A 21,776-nucleotide genomic window follows, 5' to 3' on the forward strand; every position below is an offset into this window, starting at 1 on the left:
CCCAAACCTGCCCTATTGCCATTTAATTCCTATTTAAAATAGGAGGGGGCTCCAAAACTGAACTACTAGGCCTTGGGTATTACAATGAGAAGTTATAGGGACAACTTTTACTACAATTATGAATTAGCCAATTGTAAGTGGTGGAGAAAGTGACTCTCCACTCAGTCAAACATTCAAGTATAGCATATCGTGGCAAATTGTGTAATCATAACAAAAGAGCTGTTTTACAATATTCTGAAATTGGTCGTCCATTTGGACCTCGTTTAGAACCGAGGGGTTAATAAGGAATAACAATGGGAAGTCATGCTGTAAGGCACGTATCTTATCTACTAGACAGCCATACCCTGAGCAACCAGCAATAGAGGACGTGATAATTTCACGATAATAAGAGAGTGACACTAAATCTTCAAGACAGCCATACCTTGAGCATCCAGGAATAGAGGACGTGATGATTTCATGATAATAAGAGCATGACACTAAATCTTCAAGACCAAATCAATCAGCAATACTCTGCTACCAAACCAGAATCACTAAACAATATTTGAACTTGAAAAACTTCACATATTTTGGTTACTCCTGTACATTAATTGGGTGGGGAGAGGGTACGGGGAAACCATGTTTAAAAACAGATGACAATGCTCTTAACAAATTCAGAAAGTCTCATTGTTTGTGCAAACGAATTACATTTCCCAGCAGCGGGTGAAAATCTGCAAGCGGCTCTGATGTGCCGTAATGAAACTACTTAAAGTTCAACATTCAACAGAATTTGACCTTGCTTTAACTAACTATTTACAGGTCTACTTAGTGCAAAAGGTCCCACTTTTACGGGCTGTGGTGGGCGAATGGTAAGCAATATTACCTCATCCTTTTTTTTTTTGTTAGACTAAGAAAAAGAAAGGGAGAGGAAAAAAGAAAAGAACAAAAATAAGGCACCTGTGCCCAGGCATGCTGTCATGGTCTCATCGACCTCACCCCCCTCTATAAGGAAGAAAGCTGTTTGGCTACACTGAACTATGAATACAACACTGTTTTACAAATTAAAGAATTGAAGAAAACTACAGGATCTACATTTATACATTCTTTTCATCCTTGACCTTGTTCATCAAATCTAATTCAGCCATCATTCGCTCGTGTTCACGTTGAACCTCCTCTATTTCAGTTTTGAGACTAGTCACCTGTATATACAAAAAGAATGGTTCTCATTAACTGGTCAAAATAAAGTCATAAAAAGTATAAACATCACAGCTTTAATGTAGGAGATGGGATAGCAATCTAAAACTTCAATGTTCAACACAAACTATGCAGGGCTAAGCATCATAGCAATCACAAAAAGTTTGGAACTCGGCAATTTTTTTTTTTTTTGACAAGGGGCAGGAGGACATTTGGACAGAAAATTGAGATGCCTTTGACCCCCTCTATAAGGAAGAAAGCTGTTTGGCTACACTGAACTATGAATACAACACTGTTTTACAAATTAAAGAATTGAAGAAAACTACAGGATCTACATTTATACATTCTTTTCATCCTTGACCTTGTTCATCAAATCTAATTCAGCCATCATTCGCTCGTGTTCACGTTGAACCTCCTCTATTTCAGTTTTGAGACTAGTCACCTGTATATACAAAAAGAATGGTTCTCATTAACTGGTCAAAATAAAGTCATAAAAAGTATAAACATCACAGCTTTAATGTAGGAGATGGGATAGCAATCTAAAACTTCAATGTTCAACACAAACTATGCAGGGCTAAGCATCATAGCAATCACAAAAAGTTTGGAACTCGGCAATTTTTTTTTTTTTTGACAAGGGGCAGGAGGACATTTGGACAGAAAATTGAGATGCCTTTGTTTTGCATGAACTTTGAGATGAGTCTTGGGGTATTGGATAATAAAAAATTCCTTTACTTTCTTCACCAAAAGATTCTTATTATTTTCCAAATTTATTTTTCTAATAATCCCATCCAAAGGGATAGAAATTTTCCTTCAGCTGCTTCAGGAAACAGAGTCAACTTGGGGTTATCTTGTGAGTAGCCTGCTCGCTCATAAGATAATTAGTCCTTTAATAGGGTGTCCATACAACATGGTACAAGTAGATTTCTATTCAATGAATTGCCAAATATTTTAAGCATAATTATAGAATAAAAATATTGATATTTTTTAGCACCCAAGCAAAAAAAATCATTAGCACGATCTAGAATACTAGTAACAACTATTGGTGCATTGGAAGTACCTTTAGATTAAGTTGCTCCTCCCTCTTCACATACTCCAAACATCTGAAAAGATAAAACAAACATATAAATGATGTTTTCAGTACGCATGAGTTGATGGCTAATTTGATCATGGCGGTTCCTCATAATTTATATATTTTGTTAACAGCTGGTCCCAAGCCAGGAAAAAGGAGGGTTGTGGTATGTTAATGACTAAAACTTAGTCTCTTTATTATGAAATGTTAATTTAGTCTAGATGTTTTAACTTTTAAAGAAAAACGGCTCTATCAGCCAAATTTGGTAACAACAGCCAAGAAACATGATACTGAAGAAGTAGATCTCCCAATATACGAACAAAATGTCAATCCCGGCAAATTTGAATTCCCCATTATTCTAGCCAATTGAATTCTCCATTTAATCTAGAAAATGATCTTGATCTTAAATGTTATCATCTCCTTCTGTAAGAGATGGATGGAGGGTGGGATTGCGAGTTCAAAACCAACTGGCTGCATGTGTAAATTACCTCAAATTTAAAATAAAAAAAAATAAAAAAGGAATCTCAATGTGATATATTCTATGTGGTTAAGTGCAAGTGCAGATAACCATGGAGGTCTATAATTCTAACATACTCACTTTAGACGGAGCTTCTTGTTTTCTTGCAACAAATTTACAGCCTCTGGATCTTTCAGCTGACTGTCAGAAATATCTAGTGACACCACTTCCACTGCCTGCCTTTTTGCCTTCTCTACTTCTATTAAATCATCATGTCCCTTCCTCTTCACACATAATCCTATGCCAAGACAGGGCATCATAAGTTGGATGTCATTTACCATGGTTAGAAATAATGAGTTGTGATTTTAACTCAAAAGTACCTTGTTCAGATCTTCTTTGGGAGTTGGGTATTGATCGTTCAGCTCTTTCAATTGCTGCTTTCATACTACCAATAGCAGGGGGACTTTTATTTAATGTGACAGGATGTTGTTTACCGCTGTGTGGAGAACTATGAGATGAAATCTGTGGAGTCTCTGATACTCGAGGCTTTTTTTTTACCTGATACCCAATTAGCCCACAATGGTAATCCCTGCCAAAGTTTATTAATGTGCATCAGGTAGGTATTACAAAATTATGCTATGACACATTAACCTATGAATAACCTACAACTGGAGCATATGTAAGCTCATTCAAGTTTACAATTCCATAATTTATCATTTGTTTGCATTCACCAAAACTTATTGAACACAAAATACTGATGAAAAGAGTTGAGAAAAGAAACTTATTTTAATACTATCTCCATTCTGTATTATATGTTCACAATTCCATTTTCGGATGTCCAATATTGTATACTTTGAAAAGTCGATACACCTTTTCCATTTACATTATAGAGTGAAAAATTATGAGGGCGATGTTGAATTGGTAAATTTTTATTTTAAAGACAACACATTAAATGATGTCCTCATAAAAAATCAGATTTCCTAGGGTAGACAAACAATATAGGAAGAAAGATATAATAATGAAAACGATCTTATATATTGAATTTTAAAAAATAAAAGATATTCTAAAATGCTGTAAAGATGATTCCAAATAATACATAAACCTAAAAATCCAATAATCAACTTCCATTGATGCATGAAAATCTCCTAGATAAGTTTCAACCAACAAATTAGAAATGTCATAGCTACAACAGCAGGAATAAGAGAAGGGTAAAAAGGAAAGACTGAGAAAAGCAAAGGAAATATTCCTAACCACAACAAATGTGTTAGGATTACTATCGCTGCTATATGTACTCACTATCATTACCATATGTACTCTATTAGTTGCTGCAATAGGAGTCTGTTGGAGTTAGTTACATTGATAGAAGTTAGTTATCTTGTCAGTTGGACTAGGGAGTTTGTAGTGACAGCTGTGTGTGTTAGTTGGTTAGTAATAGTGCAGAGGGCAGAGCTTAGGGAATAGTATAAGGTGAGCAACAACCTGTACAAGGGAATCAATCAAACAGTTAATGAACTAATTCTTCTCTCTGTTGTCTCTATCCCTCTCTTCAATTCTTTTGTTCTTAGGAGGCTAGCTGACCTCAAATCCAGCTACATTCATTCCAATTTATTTTATGTTCTTTACAATTGGTATCAGAGCCGTCGATCTTGATACGGACGAAAGTGACCGAAGGGAACTTTGGAAAGAATTACGGCAGTGAACAAAGTTTCAAAGAATGTCAAGGTTTCGTGAATCTTACAATGCCATTTTAGAGAAGGTCAAAGCCTTGGCTAAATCTAACAAGGCCATGAATGAAGAGCTCTCAAGATTGCAAGAGGCTCTCAAGAATATGACAGAAGAGGAGTTACAATCTCTTGATTCAATGGAACCCGAAGAACAAATCAAGTTCCAAGAATCTACTGCTATTGTTGCAAGCCGGGATGTTGATTTTTGTGTCAAAGTGGATGATGATATACATGTACATGCTGCCCTTGAAATTCAGTCCAAAGAACCAACAAAGAAGGTGATGATGATCTTCCAAGAACCAATTCTTGATGCACCAATGGATGCTTCCATTCAAGAATCTGATTCAAGAATTGGCAATCCAAGCGTCAGTGATCCAAGAATCCAAGATGCAAGCACCAACAATTTTAGTTGTTCTAGAATCAAATGAGGTCTTGAAGATACAAGAACATTCCAAGGTTCAAAAAACCAATGAGACCTTGAAGATTAAAGAACCATTGAAGGCTCAAGAATTCGAGCAAAGTTTGAAGATCTACGAAAAAGAAACCTTCATGTTTATGGGACCGCTTGTCAAAGAGAAATGCATGAATATGGTGATCAAAATGTCACTAAGGTATTGGTCCATTGGAAGATCTCCTTTGATGAAGATGCTATTTCACAACACCACCTTGTAGGCAAGGTGTTTTTAAGGGAAGAAAAATGTTAAGAATGCTATAAATATATGGATAATAATTGTTGTAGATTTAGTTAGTTACAATTCCAAGCATGTTAATCACATTTAGCACATGTTGAAATTATTAAAGCACATGGAAAATAATAGGACCATTAGGATAAGGTCATGTGGACCAACAAAATAGTTTTATGGTTCTATAAATACCTACTTGTAATCACATTTCCATAATAGAAGAATAAACCAATTGCTTGGTGCATTAGTGCATCTCTCTCTTTCTTAATCTCTCTCAATATTTCTCAATGAAGGGTGATTACCTTGAGTTAAGTCAATTCCCCTACAATTCCTATCCATCTTCATTAGGAACCATGGGTTCCTAACAAAATACGACACTATTTCATGCTAAAAACAGCTTACCAGTATTCCCATGTCATTTCCTTCAATCGACCTTCAAGCTTCTGAAAAAGGGAAGTCCTTTCAAAATCTTGTTTGTTATGAGTTGGCTCAATGAAATTTGCTTCCAGAACACCTAAATAATATATTAACCATTAGAAACCGAGCAACTGCAATTTTTAACAAAATTAACCTATAAATGGAAGAAAAAAATTTTAATATAAAGAAGGCTCTATCAGCTTCTTACCAACAACCCCTCTGCCACGGCTGTCTAGATAGCTCACAACTTGCCAAAATGGCTGCAGAGGAAAAGAACATGGCAAAGGCTTAAATACATCATTGCTGTTAGAGAACAGTATAAGATTAGGAATTTTGTGGGAAGGGGGATGAACTGATAGAAAATTGAACAATCTTCAGACCAACGAATTAAACAGGCTACATGCTAACAACAGAAGTAATCAGTAGGTCCCTCCTTCCCTCATAAACAGTCAGTAGAGGTTGAAATCAAGGGTTCAATCCCAAATGGGTGCTTGAATTGTATTTTTTTTTTATTATCAAGAGTCATTTCTAAAGTCACATGTACCCATTATATAAGAAATTCTCAGATTATAACAATTACACTATCACACCAATGCAATGTGAAAATTTTTAAGGTAAAAGAAACTAACCAGATTTTTTTATTTTTTAATAACCAAGAACTCACCAGTATTAGACGGTTTTTATGGTACACATTGAAGCCATGAAAACTGATTTGTGGAGCTTCTTTAAGAAACCCAATTGTAGTTAAAACTTCACCCTGCACAGTTAACCAAAAGAATGGCAAAGTAAATAATCAAAACTCTATAAGCACCACCAAATGAAATTGATAACCTATATAAAAGTGCATCACAAGTAGGTCTGTGCCACAAAAACATTTTTTTTTTTTTTTTTGGGATAATGTAGGGAAACCTTCTAAAGAAAATCCCTTTGGACTAGCCCATAGACAGTAAAACCCAATATTTATAACAGAAATACAAACATATACGTATCAAGCCAGACACTTGACCATCATGAGACAAAGTTAAAAAGAAAGTACACACAAAAAGATTTATATAAAAAAAAAATGATTAATAAAGGATGGAGAGAGGTCACATTCAATTCCATATTGTTGTGTATTATGCTTACCTATTTATTTTTTTTATTTTTTTATTTTTAAAGGTGATAAACAAACTATCTGACACAATATAAAAACAGGATTTCCTTTGAGTACAAATAGACATTTTATGCAATGGATTTTAACAGCTAAGAACCCTCTGAGTTCTACAGCCAGGCCAAAGGAAAACATTACTGATCCAGTTATTTTAGACTAATAAAAGCAGTTGTGAGGATACCGTCAATATTGTCTGGCAATAGAAAAGAGATACAACTCTGAGATAAAAAATGCACAGATATTTTTAACAAGGACCAAGAGAGTAAACAGATAAGAAAGGAGTTGACAAAAATTTGATACAACCTCCACACATCCACCACATTGAGGTCTGTACAAGATGAATTCTGGGAATTTGAGATCATTGGCAATAATATGAGGCTCAACAACTCGCCCACGCAATATTATGTTGAAACTTTCTGGTAACCGCAAGTACAAGATGGACAAGTATACCTGTGGAGCTTGAGGAAACTATACTAAGAAAAAATTTCTTTCTTATACATTTGATTCAAGTATTTATTCTTTATAATTGGCTTACACGGAGTGAATATTGGTATTGGTGAGCAATGTGCTGTTCATTTATTGCCTTCCAAGCTTTGAGTGTGCCAATTTTCTTGGTCTCCCCACTACTACGAATATCCTGAAACCACCAAGTCACAGAAAGCACATCATCAGAAATAATTTTAAAAGGGCGAGAGAGGGGAGAAAAAAAACAAAATACCGAAAAGAAATATCTACCTCAGGATCCGATAGAAAGTCGAGCTCCATATTCCCATCGTCATTGAACCACAAATTGTAGATAATAACTTTCGTTCCATGAGCCCCAATGTCATCAAACTGCCATCAAATTGTAAGTACACATGAATTGAAGTTTGGAAGGTACCCTAAAAAGGGTCATCAAAGAGCCCACGGCCCACAGCCTGACCCAGAAACCCGACGGCCCACCGGGCTAATGGGCGGCCAGGCCCGTTGTTATTGAAGTCCATGGGTAGCCCACTAGCCTAGTGAGTCAGGCTGTGAGCTAGTTTTTATGCCCATAGGTACCTGGTGGGCTAGCCCAGTAGCCCAACCCATTGCCCAGCCCATTGGCCTAACCCGTTGGCCCAGCCCAATAACTCATAATTCATAACATAAATATATAGGAAGTACATGAAGGATTGATATTGAGATATTATAGAGGAATTTCTTAAGTAAACTCTCTCAACCACTAAGATACTCAAAGTAATTGTGCTAAACTTAGTTTACTAAATATATATTTTTCTAGTAGTCTAGCAAATTTGAATTAACCATTTGACATTTTTTTTATTAAAGATAAAAATAAAAAACTATTTAAAGCCTTAATTAAAAAAAAAATATTTAAATAGGCTTCCATCAACAAAACAAAAAATTAAATAGATTTGACTATAAAAAAATTTGTAATTAAGTATTAAATTCTTTAATTCTTTCCTTTAAAAAAATAGATTGATTATTCTCTTATAAAAAATTGATTCTTTCCTTACAAAAATAATAAAATAATATGCTAACACAAGCTCATGAGTAACCCATTAGGCCCAACTCGATAGCCTAGCTCACTAAAGACAAAATAGGCATTGCCCATGTACAGGGTCATGGACTGAGGTTTTCTCTTTCGGCCCAGCCCGACCCGGCCCCTTAACTAGTTAATAGCCTGTTATGCCAAGCCTATTGTGCCCATAGGCCAAGTAAAAATGGGCTGGGCTGGGCCGGCCCAACCCGGCCCAGAAAATTGCAAGAAACATCTTTATTTTTTTTAGATAAGTATCCATTTTATTACAAGGTGGAATCCCTTGGAGATGGTCCCAAGATGCTGACAAGAGGTTTTGAACCCATGATCTGATGGATATCATGAGGCCTTAGGAACCACTTAGCCAACCCCTTGGGGTTAAAACATCTATGTGACTGCTTTCTATTTCTCTATCATGAGTGGGAAATTTTGGTAATTTCACAACAAGATAACATGAGACCCTTTTTCTCAAACATGATACAGGGGTATATCCCCCACCCTTGACCATAATGGCAACAATCATCAAGTTCATTCTCTTCACCAAATGGTCAATCACCCAGAGATCAACTGTGTGTGTGTGTGCATGTGTTTCCGAGGTCTAAGTCGGGAAAAAACCAACACCACCGCCAACACCAACACGTAGTCCAAAAAATTTGAGGTCTAACTATAGATCCTCAATAAACTAGTCAAGATCGGCCATATGTATTATTTTTTTATAAGTAATAAAATTGTATAAATCAAGAAAAAACTAGTCTCCCAAGTATACAGGAAATATACTGGGGTAAACAATCAGTTACAAAAGTTACATAAATCTAAAAAATTAACAATAGAAAATAAAGAAAGATTCCTCATGGCTGACAACCAATCTAATAAGGTTCTAAAAAAGAATAACTTGAGATCAGGCATAGAAGTTTCAGTCATTCGGTGTCTTCAAAACTCTTGCTATTCCTTTCCATCCAAATGCACCACATCACACCACAGCAAACAAAGTGGGGTAATCATCCAAATATGACTACTCCAGTGATGACCAAACTGGCTTTGCCAACAAGCTAAAAGCTCAACAACAGATTTTGGCATCACCCCACGAACTCCAAACAAACCCAAAATCATGGACCATATGTTTGAAGCAAAATAGCAACGTACAAAATGGTGATCAACATATTAACCATTACATTTGCACATAAAACACCAATATGTAATCCTTAACTTCCTCAAACCTAACTTGTCAATTGCCAAAATCTTACCCAAAGCAACAGTTCATATGAAAAATGCTACTCTCAATGGGCCTTTGATCTCCAAATGATTTTCCAAGGGAAAGACTGATGACTAGTGCTTGGAGGGGCACCCAGAAGTTGGTAAAAAATACTAACCTTGAAGCCCTTTTTTTTTTAATTTGGTTTCTAGCACATCTTATCCTCCCGGTCCACCTAATTACCATACCATAAATGATATCCATAAAGGTCATCAAAGATTCCAATTCCCAGTCTTGAATGGCCTGTACAAAGTGTAGATCTCAATGAAGAACCCCATTAATTGCATTAAATCCGCCACACTAACCTCCCAATTATGACAAATCCTAAATATCTTGTAATAATAAACAGCAAGAGAGCTCTCCCCACACCATCGTCAAGCCAAAATTTCACCCATGCTCCATCCCCAACTTTTCATCAGTCTACCCTATCTGAAGTCACTCTCGGTTTCCTCCGTAATTGACATGTACTTTTTTACTACCTCTACTAATATTATTTGGGTCTTCTCTACCTTTTGGTTCTCTCAACTTGAATTAATTCACTCTTCCTCACTGATGAATTAATCGCTCTCTTTGCACACAACCAAACCATAACACTCTCTCTCTCTCTCTCTCTCTCTCTCTCTCTCTCTCATCAATAGTGGTCTCTATCTTTATGGGGATTTCCTCATTCCAAATCCCAATATTTCATGGTCTTTCCTTATATTTCCACCTATCCATCTTAACATTCTCATTTCAGCTACATCATTTTATGAACATCTTTTTTAACAACCCAACATTTAGTATCACAGAGCGAAGTTGGTCCCATAGTAACCATATACAATTATCCCTAAGTTAATAGATGTTCCACAATCACACAATAGTCCCTATGCGCACTTCTCTACTTCATCTAGCTCCTTCATCCTTGTTTCTCCTTTTACTAAACTTACATTCCTGCCTTTCAATTCTAAAGCATCTCTCAAAATTTCTAACTTCAAAATTAATTCTAGGTCTAGTTACATCCGCTAATACTATATCATCTGCAAAAAGCATACACCAAGGGACTTCATCCCAAATCGATTTAGTCAGCTAATCCATCTGGTTCTCACATTAGCTACAACTCTGTCATTCATATCCTTAATCAATTTAATATACTTTAAATGAACTCCTTTCTTTCCTAAAACTCACAACATAACCTCTCTAGATTCTGCAAAACAAGATTTCTCTAACTCAATAAAAGCCATACGGCATATGGAGATCTTTATGGTCTTTTCTATATTTTTGCATAAGTAAGAAAATAGGTATTTGAGTATGTTTCATATTGATCCTCTAAAACCAAATTGATCCTCCAATATTGTTGTTTTGTGCCTTAGCCTATGTTCAATCTCTCCCAAAAAGTTTCATAATGTGACTTGTAAACTATTGTCTAATTAACCAAATAAACACAGTAAAATATTTGCATATTAACACAACAAATATTTGAATTAGATACAATATAAACAGCGTCGAAAAGAACAAGTTGCAATGGAACAAATAAAATTTTGAACAAGCTTACCTCCTTCAGAAGGTCTGCTTCTGATGAATATGGAGACCACTGCAACAGCATCGAAAGATTAGACATAAAATGTTCTTTACCATGCAAGATTTCCAGTGTACCAGTTGATGTATTAAACTGATAATCCACCTGCAATCAACATGGTGGACTTCAAAGTAAGAGAAATCTCAACAAAGAGAGGGTGAAAGAACAAACAGCACCATAACAGTCCACGAAACCAGAAACCACACAGTAATTGACACCTACCATGAATCCGGCCGAAATTATCCGAAATTTCCTGTTCCGGCCGAAATTTCCGGTTCCGGCCGAAATTTAAAAAAAAAAAAAAAAAAAGGTGCGAAACGCACCGTTTGACCTAACCTAAAAATATATCACACTCACTCACTCTTAGTAGTCCAAAACCCAAAATTTTAGTCCGTCCCTCATAATTTCCAAACATTATGGAATGTTTTAGTTTTAATCTTGTGGGTTGTATTGAATTTACGAACATCTTGTTTTAATTATTATCTACTATTACTCTTAAATTTGGTATGTGTTTATATAATATGAAAAAGTGTGCTTAGCAATATATTAAAAATATAAATAAATATATTTTTAATAATTTTTTAATCGCCGAGTCCCGCCGCACCCGCACCCACCTTTTTCAAAAATTGCCGAGTCCCGCACCCGCACCCGCACCCGGGTCCCGAAACGCACCCGTGCTTCCTAGGTTCTCACATTAGCTACAACTCTGTCATTCATATCCTTAATCAATTTAATATACTTTAAATGAACTCCTTTCTTTCCTAAAACTCACAACATAACCTCCCTAGATTCTGCAAAACAAGATTTCTCTAACTCAATAAAAGCCATACGGCATATGGAGATCTTTATGGTCTTTTCTATATTTTTGCATAAGTAAGAAAATAGGTATTTGAGTATGTTTCATGTTGATCCTCTAAAACCAAATTGATCCTCTAGTATTGTTGTTTTGTGCCTTAGCCTATGTTCAATCTCTCCCAAAAAGTTTCATAATGTGACTTGTAAACTATTGTCTAATTAACCAAATAAACACAGTAAAATATTTGCATATTAACACAACAAATATTTGAATTAGATACAATATAAACAGTGTCGAAAAGAACAAGTTGCAATGGAACAAATAAAATTTTGAACAAGCTTACCTCCTTCAGAAGGTCTGCTTCTGATGAATATGGAGACCACTGCAACAGCATCGAAAGATTAGACATAAAATGTTCTTTACCATGCAAGATTTCCAGTGTACCAGTTGATGTATTAAACTGATAATCCACCTGCAATCAACATGGTGGACTTCAAAGTAAGAGAAATCTCAACAAAGAGAGGGTGAAAGAACAAACAGCACCATAACAGTCCACGAAACCAGAAACCACACAGTAATTGACACCTACCATGACTTTGTGATTAAGGTAAGGTTTGGATAGCGACTAGCGTCAACGTTTGGGCATCAGGCGTTTAAACAGTGGGTCCCGTGCACTATTCACGGGACCCACAAACCTCTTTTTTCACTAAAACTTTCATTAAAAATGAGTCTCACGGCACTATTCACACATTTAAAAATTATTTTGTTACAATATTTTCAATTTTCAGTTTTCAGCAATAAGCGGTATCCAAACACACTCTTAATATTTATTCGCACAAAACAAGACTCTACCCAAGCTAATCATATGTGTTGAACAATTTTCTTTTATATAAGTAGTATAATCTATACAAAAAAGAAGATTACTCCGTGCACTATGATTAACACAAAGTATCTATCAAATTACAAAGCAATCTCATAGGAAGATGAAGGGGGTCTTGGAACTTCAAAATAGAAGTACAATGAGGTAAGCCCCAAGCTCGAGACCAGTCAAACAAAGAACAAAACAACAAGGATTTCAATGATAACCTCATTCATTTGCGAAGATCCAAAAGTATAGCATATCATGTTCACTGTATAACTTATGAGATATTTGCGTCACAATGCATGAATATAGATCAAATTAACACATTTATTGCTCATACACTAACCAAATGATATTTATGAGTTCACAAATCTTTATTTTTTAATGCAAATTAGCGAAAATACATGGGATGTCACTACTCACAATACAAGGACCAGGAAGTAGAGCAGTGAAACTCACCATGGGTACTACTATTCTGTCATGGCCTGTTCGTGATAAAAATGTATACGAGAGGAGACCAATGCTTTGAGTCAATATCCTGATTATGGAATACACTAATATTAGGAAACAATAAGTTTGTACTGACAATAACAAAAGTAATAAAATCAATATGGATAAATAGATTAAAAATTATTATCCTTTGATGTATAAAGTTTATTCTTAATATCTTTGTTCACATGTCAATGATATTTTACTCACCATTATTAAAAAATAACTGTCAAATGAGTACAGCATCAAATTACAGGGAATAAAGAAACAAAATGCAGAAGTACACATGTAGAAAAGATGCAAGGGATCTAGAAGTCATAGAATCCTTGAATAAGAGAAAAGCAGATGGACCCCAAGGCCAAATAAATTTCCAACTTCTTGAAAGTCAAATTTCCTGAGTAATTGAGAATAAAGAAGTATACTGTTTTGATGAGCTCAAGAATCTCCTGACTCTTTTTTCACCATCACTTACAATTTTTTTTCTTAGAGAAAAAAAAAAAGAGGGGGGGGGGGAGGAGGTAAGGATTTATCGTCAATGGCCTTATGGCCCAATGGCATCTGCCCCCTTCCTGTGGGGTTTACTTCAAGGGGTTGAATCCCCTTATTTACACTTGCAAAGAAAAGAAAAAAATAATTGTAAGGATTAATCTGATTCATATTAAACTTGGTGACATGAATAAACTCTGGTTTTTCCAGCATGCAGCTGGCAATCTGAACTTCACTTTTATGTATCCACCAACCCAAAAGTTACATTAAAGGATGAGGAGAAAAAAAAAAATCCAGATATTCAAAGCCACCGGTTCCTAATAATATTTTGACCAATTAAATAAGAGCTTCGATTAATTGAGACTAGAAAATAGGGCACGCATGATGCCTTTGTTACACAACACCATTTCACACCTTTCTAGCATCCTAAAGACGTGTATAAAGAAAATTTGGTGTGTAACCAGCTCTGAAACTTTTGCAAAGAGTGGTTTTAGAAAAATTGTTTTATTTATTCACATAATATTCTCATACTGCTACATATCATAAGGAATTAAAAAGAGGCAAAAACTCCCTAATTGTAAGAACACTCATTTTCATTATAGAAAGTATGCATATCCAATTATCCATGTGCGTATGTGTACAAGTAAGCTTAGTACAAGTCACTGGAGAGAACAATTAACAATAAACACATAACTCAAATGATATGGCTGAAAAGAGTTTCACTATTGAATTCAAACCTGTTATTCAGGTGGCGGCTAAAGACAATAACATCCGCACCAAGTCTCATTGTACTAGTCTTGAAGCCGTTTCCATCTGGAAGGCTACAAGTAAACCAATAAATATCAAGGAAGACATTCAAAAGAAACTACAGAATTAATGCTACTATCCATACATTGTCCAATAGCCGATTTAGATTTCTTATCTGAAAACCCAAAACTCATACAACGCCTCATTGCTTCGGGATTCATTCCACCACCATCATCTAAAGGTAAACAGGTTTTGCAAACAAAAGGGTTAGTAAATGATATCACAGGATAAATTTATCGATGAGGACACAAACTACAATAACAACCATATTCTTAATGAAATTTCAGATACATACCTTGAATTAACAATGCTGGATTTCCATCCTTTGGATTTGTGATTTTATCTACAATGACAAAAGTGGCCCCATTTTGGATCTATCCAATTTAAGAAAAGAAGGGGAAAAAAGTGAAATGCATAACATGATATGATAGTTTGAAAGAAAAACCCAGTGAAAAACATAATCATGCCACCAGCAATGAACATCTAGAGCATATACAACCCATGCAACAGCCATAACAAAGACCATTGTATGTGATAAAAATGAACCTGACTAGATAATCTTGTCCTCTAATGCAGCAATATCTACTTTTACAATAAACATGATACACATGAGCATAAGAGGTTATTTTTTACTGGTCAACAAAACCCCAAGCAGAAGCTTATAACCTTGTAGGCTTCCAAATTCCAACACCTCTGAAGGGAGCCCATTTTAGGCATTATGCATGGCATTATTGTAGAGTAATAGGAATATTATTTTCATCTTCTAAATACCCTCTTCATCTTTTAGTTTCAATGATTGCTATACCAAAGATTAAGATTCTTCTTTCCGATTCCCATTGCCAATTCAAGCTAAATAAGTCTGATGACATACAAATATATATACCTAACACAACCACGAAGAAATAACCAACTTGGCCTCTTTCATTTTCATTTTTCAAAGAAAGAAAAGAAGAGAAAAATCTTATAACTAAGAAATTAATTGTTGAATCTGAAAGTCTGAGAATATATTAATTGTCCTACTGAAATATATAAAATTCATCTCTATCCAATAGAAAATTATAGTACAATATTATCCTTCAAATCATATGCAACACCAGAAGGCTCACACTCCAGTACCAAAGGGAAACCAAAACAACAATACAAAGCAATTGAAGATTTAAAGTTTACCTCGTCAACTGCATTGTCAAGCAACTCAGCTACAGCTGCAAACAGGAAGCAACCAGAAAAAGGACGGTAAACACATAGTGCCATAAAATGACCAATCATGGATAAAAGCACAATCAAATAAGCAAAATTAGTTGGCCACACATACCGCCAAAGGCCCACTTATGTGAAGTGGCATTTGAATGAAGGAACATCGGGTGTACATGAAGATAGCTTTTGCCATCTGTTAAAATAAAAATATCAGAGAAAAATAAATCAAGCTTTGATAAACTCTAATGCAGATGTTTGCATGCACAGCACATGAGGGTTTACTATAATCATTCCCTGAGAAGCCCAAGCAAGGAAGTTTATAAGACCAGAGCTTCAGAGTAATCCATTGGACAATTGATTAGGAGCCATAGTTGAGATGGCCATACAATTATAACATCAATTCAGTAAAACAAAACATGTAAGCAAATATTGAAATGTTAACAGTTTAAAGAATAATACTTTGAATTGAGACTTTAGAAGCAAGTCCATCATCATAGCTCCCAGCTTTCCAGAACTGCCTACAAAGTGGTGCTGGACATATAGGCGATGAGGAAGAAAGACTTGTATCATCTAAAGGAGACTGCCCTTGATCCAATATACTAGAGTTACTTTGACCAGTACTTAAAGCATTTGAACTTCTGTTTTCCTCAGATTCTTGTCTTCTATATTGGGTCTTGGATGTTTGGTGCTTCAAAAGTTGAGGCTTGATTTCTTTCTGTTGCACTCTACCCCCAACAATACCAGGCTCCAACTTAACAGCTTTCACATTCAGATCTTCGCTTTCATCATCACTGGACAAGTCCACAATGTCTATAGTGCTCATCTTGACCACTGTAAAAGAAGTTTTAATGCACATTGCTGGTGACAATGAGTAACTAAAGAAAGCAAAGCCTCAACAGGCAACCAAGACATCAAGATCAATAAGCAAAGAGAGAAATGACACGGTACAATCTAGAGAATGGTTTCTTTTTTGATAGGTAAAGAAAAACCATATAAAAAGAAAAAAGAATTCGTACATGCCACTCCCTTGGTACTCAGGAATGTACTATGGAAAGCCAGATAATTAGGCAAAAATACACAAATCTAAGAAACAGAATAGAGAATGGTTTTCTGCACCAAAGCACCAAATTCTGTAATAATTTTTTTTTTTTTTTTTTAACTCTACCCCCAACAATACCAGGCTCCAACTTAACAGCTTTCACATTCAGATCTTCGCTTTCATCATCACTGGACAAGTCCACAATGTCTATAGTGCTCATCTTGACCACTGTAAAAGAAGTTTTAATGCACATTGCTGGTGACAATGAGTAACTAAAGAAAGCAAAGCCTCAACAGGCAACCAAGACATCAAGATCAATAAGCAAAGAGAGAAATGACACGGTACAATCTAGAGAATGGTTTCTTTTTTGATAGGTAAAGAAAAACCATATAAAAAGAAAAAAGAATTCGTACATGCCACTCCCTTGGTACACAGGAATGTACTATGGAAAGCCAGATAATTAGGCAAAAATACACAAATCTAAGAAACAGAATAGAGAATGGTTTTCTGCACCAAAGCAACAAATTCTGTAATAATTTTTTTTTTTTTTTTTTGGGGGTTAAGAAATAAAGATTCATTGATATCAAAAAAGAGACACCCAAGTACACAAGGAGTATACAGGGGTGTACAGATCAAATACAAAAATGACATAAATCAAGTAAATCCAAAATTGAAGAAAATGGTTGTTTTCTCCACACTGAGAACCAGTCCAATAAGGTTCTAAAAAATAATAGCTTGAGGTCAAGCATAGAATGCTCATTGTCTTCAAAGCACCTACTATTTCTTTCCTTCCAAATACACCACATCAAACAATGAGGAACAACAATCAAAAGTAATAGAGGATTTAACATTAAGTAATAAAGTTAAATAATAGAGGATTTAACATTAACATTAAGTAATAGAGGATTTAACATTTAAAAGCCATCTCATACAATCAAATCCTCTATCAAAAGTAATAGAGGATTTAACATTAAATCATAAAATATTACCATGATTCTCAATAATGAAAATTCCAAATGAATTTCATACTCCAATATTGGGCCTAAAACATGGTTTGATGAGTTATTTAATGGCTACTTGGTAGAAGAAAGTATGTGGGGCTTAGGGGTTTTGATGGGTAAAAGAAAGAGCATAAGTTGGGGAAGGGAAAAAGAGAATTTATAGTATTCAGGGGTTATGCCAACAATACCCATGCACAGTACCACAAGAACAAGAAGAAAAGAGAAAAGGAAAGGGAGAAAAACTTTACGCAAAGACTAACTCACCTCAATGCTCAGAACTCAATATATTATTACTCAACTTCATCACCCTTTAAGTACATTGAGCACAAATAAATATACACACATGTAATAAGTTTTTCCAATACTAGTAGTGTTGAACTTCTAGGTTGACATGTAAACTAAAACCTACTTAAAAACTAATTTGGACTCCAGAAAATAAAACCAAAAAAAAAAAAAATTTATTGGTCAAAATTTTTTGAGGTGGGCTATGAATCCTCAATAGATTAGTCAAGATTGGCCACACATTATCTCCTCCATTCTATTTTAACCAAAGTCATAGTCTCCATCACTTCCTTAATTGACATGTCCTTTTAAATTCTCAAACTAATGTTATTTTAGTCTTCATCAGCCTTCTTCCTTTCCCTCAACTTAAATCCACTCACTCTTTCTAACTAATGCATTAATTGCTCTCTTCCCAGCATGACTAAATCATCTCAAGTGATTTTTCCTCATCTTTTCATCATAATGACAATCCCTATCTTCAAGTAGATTTCCTCTTTTTAAATCCTATTTTCCGTGTATTTCCACTAATCCTTCTTAACATTCTTACTTTAACTACACCCATTTTATGAATTATGTTTCTTCTTAATAGCCCAACATTTAGTACCATAGAGCATAACTGGTCTTATAGTAGTCTTATAAAATTTTCCCTTCAACTTAATATGTATCCTATGATTACACAATGTTTTTTTTTTTATAAGTAAGAAAAATCTGTATAAATAAAACTACTTTATGCAAAGGGGCACAAAATAGTCAAAAAGCACAAAGAAAGAAAGAAAATGAGCAAAAAAAGAACACTTAATTACAAGAGTGAAGAGAACAGATAAACAAAGGGAGGGATTCGCTAAATGTGAGTCCCCAAGCCCACAACCAATCAAATAAAGAACCACTAAAAGAAGCAATCAACTAGTCATTCGAACTATCCACATTTTCAAATGTCTGCCTATTTTGCTCCCTCCATATACACTGCATCAAACACAACGAAACCAAATTCCAAACATCTGAAGCGTGCTTCCCCAACCAATTCCACTAACCAAAAAGAAGGTCAAGTACCATTTTTTTATAAGACCCATTAAATCCCAAAGGATCAGAAACAAAACACAACAACCGATGAGTTTTTTCTCTTTTTTTGATAAATAACGTAAGAATATTATTAATAATAAAAAAATTGACAAGCCGAGTACATTGGGGATGTACTATGGGGGCACAAATCAAGAAACAAAATAACAACGGTAATGAAAAATAGAAAAAGAATAACAAGAAAAGTGAGAAAAAACCACACTCCATTCAAAGAGTGTGTAAGAAAAAAGACTTAATCTCCAGCAAAGAGCATTCGCAACCCTCAAAGCTTCTGGCATTCCTTTCTCACCAAATGCACCAAATCAAGCAGTGAGGCACTAATTTCCAAACATCAATATGACAATGTCGCGCAATCTTTCCTTGTCAAGCCTCAAACAACTCAAGAACAGTATGAGGCATAACCCATTGAATACCAAACAAGCAGAAAACCAAAGACCACAACTCCTAAGCTATGGAGCAATGAAGTAGAAGATGATCCACCGACTCCCCACACCTCTTACACATATAGCACCAGTCAAACACTATCACTCGTCTTTTACGAAGACAACCGATGAGTTTTTTCAAAATGAAGCAATAAATAATCCACAATCTCCTCACAAAAACGGCACATAACACACCAGTCAACAAAAGCAAAATCCATAGTTCGCAAATTGTCACTTGTGAGTATCTTATCCCAAAGCTGCAGCCCAAACAAAAAAAAGAAACTCGCCAAGGGGCCTCTACTTCTAAATACTTTACCAAGGAAAGACAGCAGAAAAGGGATCTCACAACTCGTTACAAAGCAAACAGATATCAAAATCCTCATTCTTCAACTTCCATTTCATGCAATCCCCATTTTAAGTTGAAGGGGTATTGGATTCCAAAATATGAAGGAAATCCACCACTAAATCCAACCCCGAGTAAAACATACATCCCAACTCCTCCTCTCCCCCAACCCTACCTCACCAACTTAGAAGTCCATCCCCCACTCTTCCCCAAACTTCGTAGCTACCACCCTCCTCCAAAGTCATGACTCCTTAACCCCAAAACACCATAGCCATTTCCCTAATAAGGCTTTATTAAAGTTAGTGAGTTCTTTTATTCCCAAGCCACCATTGGCCATAAGCGCACACACTTCTCCACTTCATCCACCTTGCTTTCATTGGTCAAAATTTTTTGAGGTGGGCTATGAATCCTCAATAGATTAGTCAAGATTGGCCACACATTATCTCCTCCATTCTATTTTAACCAAAGTCATAGTCTCCATCACTTCCTTAATTGACATGTCCTTTTAAATTCTCAAACTAATGTTATTTTAGTCTTCATCAGCCTTCTTCCTTTCCCTCAACTTAAATCCACTCACTCTTTCTAACTAATGCATTAATTGCTCTCTTCCCAGCATGACTAAATCATCTCAAGTGATTTTTCCTCATCTTTTCATCATAATGACAATCCCTATCTTCAAGTAGATTTCCTCTTTTTAAATCCTATTTTCCGTGTATTTCCACTAATCCTTCTTAACATTCTTACTTTAACTACACCCATTTTATGAATTATGTTTCTTCTTAATAGCCCAACATTTAGTACCATAGAGCATAACTGGTCTTATAGTAGTCTTATAAAATTTTCCCTTCAACTTAATATGTATCCTATGATTACACAATGTTTTTTTTTTTATAAGTAAGAAAAATCTGTATAAATAAAACTACTTTATGCAAAGGGGCACAAAATAGTCAAAAAGCACAAAGAAAGAAAGAAAATGAGCAAAAAAAGAACACTTAATTACAAGAGTGAAGAGAACAGATAAACAAAGGGAGGGATACGCTAAATGTGAGTCCCCAAGCCCACAACCAATCAAATAAAGAACCACTAAAAGAAGCAATCAACTAGTCATACGAACTATCCACATTTTCAAATGTCTGCCTATTTTGCTCCCTCCATATACACCGCATCAAACACAACGAAACCAAATTCCAAACATCTGAAGCGTGCTTCCCCAACCAATTCCACTAACCAAAAAGAAGGTCAAGTACCATTTTTTATAAGACCCATTAAATCCTGAAGGATCAGAAACAAAACACAACAACCGATGAGTTTTTTCTCTTTTTTTGATAAATAACGTAAGAATATTATTAATAATAAAAAAATTGACAAGCCGAGTACATTGGGGATGTACTATGGGGGCACAAATCAAGAAACAAAATAACAACGGTAATGAAAAATAGAAAAAGAATAACAAGAAAAGTGAGAAAAAACCACACTCCATTCAAAGAGTGTGTAAGAAAAAAGACTTAATCTCCAGCAAAGAGCATTCGCAACCCTCAAAGCTTCTGGCATTCCTTTCTCACCAAATGCACCAAATCAAGCAGTGAGGCACTAATTTCCAAACATCAATATGACAATGTCGCGCAATCTTTCCTTGTCAAGCCTCAAACAACTCAAGAACAGTATGAGGCATAACCCATTGAATACCAAACAAGCAGAAAACCAAAGACCACAACTCCTAAGCTATGGAGCAATGAAGTAGAAGATGATCCACCGACTCCCCACACCTCTTACACATATAGCACCAGTCAAACACTATCACTCGTCTTTTACGAAGACAACCGATGAGTTTTTTCAAAATGAAGCAATAAATAATCCACAATCTCCTCACAAAAACGGCACATAACACACCAGTCAACAAAAGCAAAATCCATAGTTCGCAAATTGTCACTTGTGAGTATCTTATCCCAAAGCTGCAGCCCAAACAAAAAAAAGAAACTCGC

At 35.4% G+C, this 21,776-nt stretch overlaps 1 protein-coding gene across 1 annotated transcript; it reads right to left on the reverse strand.

The window, feature by feature from the left end:
• Positions 1–1,418: 1,418 nt before the first annotated feature.
• On the reverse strand, positions 1,419–16,501 carry LOC111996263 (protein MICRORCHIDIA 6). Its single transcript, XM_065775803.1, has 18 exons — positions 16,090–16,501; positions 15,749–15,823; positions 15,604–15,638; positions 14,732–14,810; positions 14,522–14,611; positions 14,367–14,442; positions 13,114–13,192; positions 12,136–12,264; positions 7,406–7,504; positions 7,206–7,307; positions 6,974–7,120; positions 6,185–6,277; positions 5,729–5,780; positions 5,506–5,617; positions 3,077–3,285; positions 2,838–2,994; positions 2,228–2,270; positions 1,419–1,612 (listed from the first exon to the last, which is right to left on the reverse strand). The coding sequence occupies exons 1-18, from the start codon at positions 16,484–16,486 to the stop codon at positions 1,508–1,510; spliced, it is 2,079 nt and encodes a 692-aa protein (XP_065631875.1). The 5' UTR covers positions 16,487–16,501; the 3' UTR covers positions 1,419–1,507.
• Positions 16,502–21,776: the final 5,275 nt, after the last annotated feature.

This window comes from Quercus suber, unplaced genomic scaffold, assembly GCF_002906115.3.
Source record: "Quercus suber isolate HL8 unplaced genomic scaffold, Cork oak 2.0 scaffold_119, whole genome shotgun sequence".
Lineage (NCBI taxonomy): Eukaryota > Viridiplantae > Streptophyta > Magnoliopsida > Fagales > Fagaceae > Quercus > Quercus suber.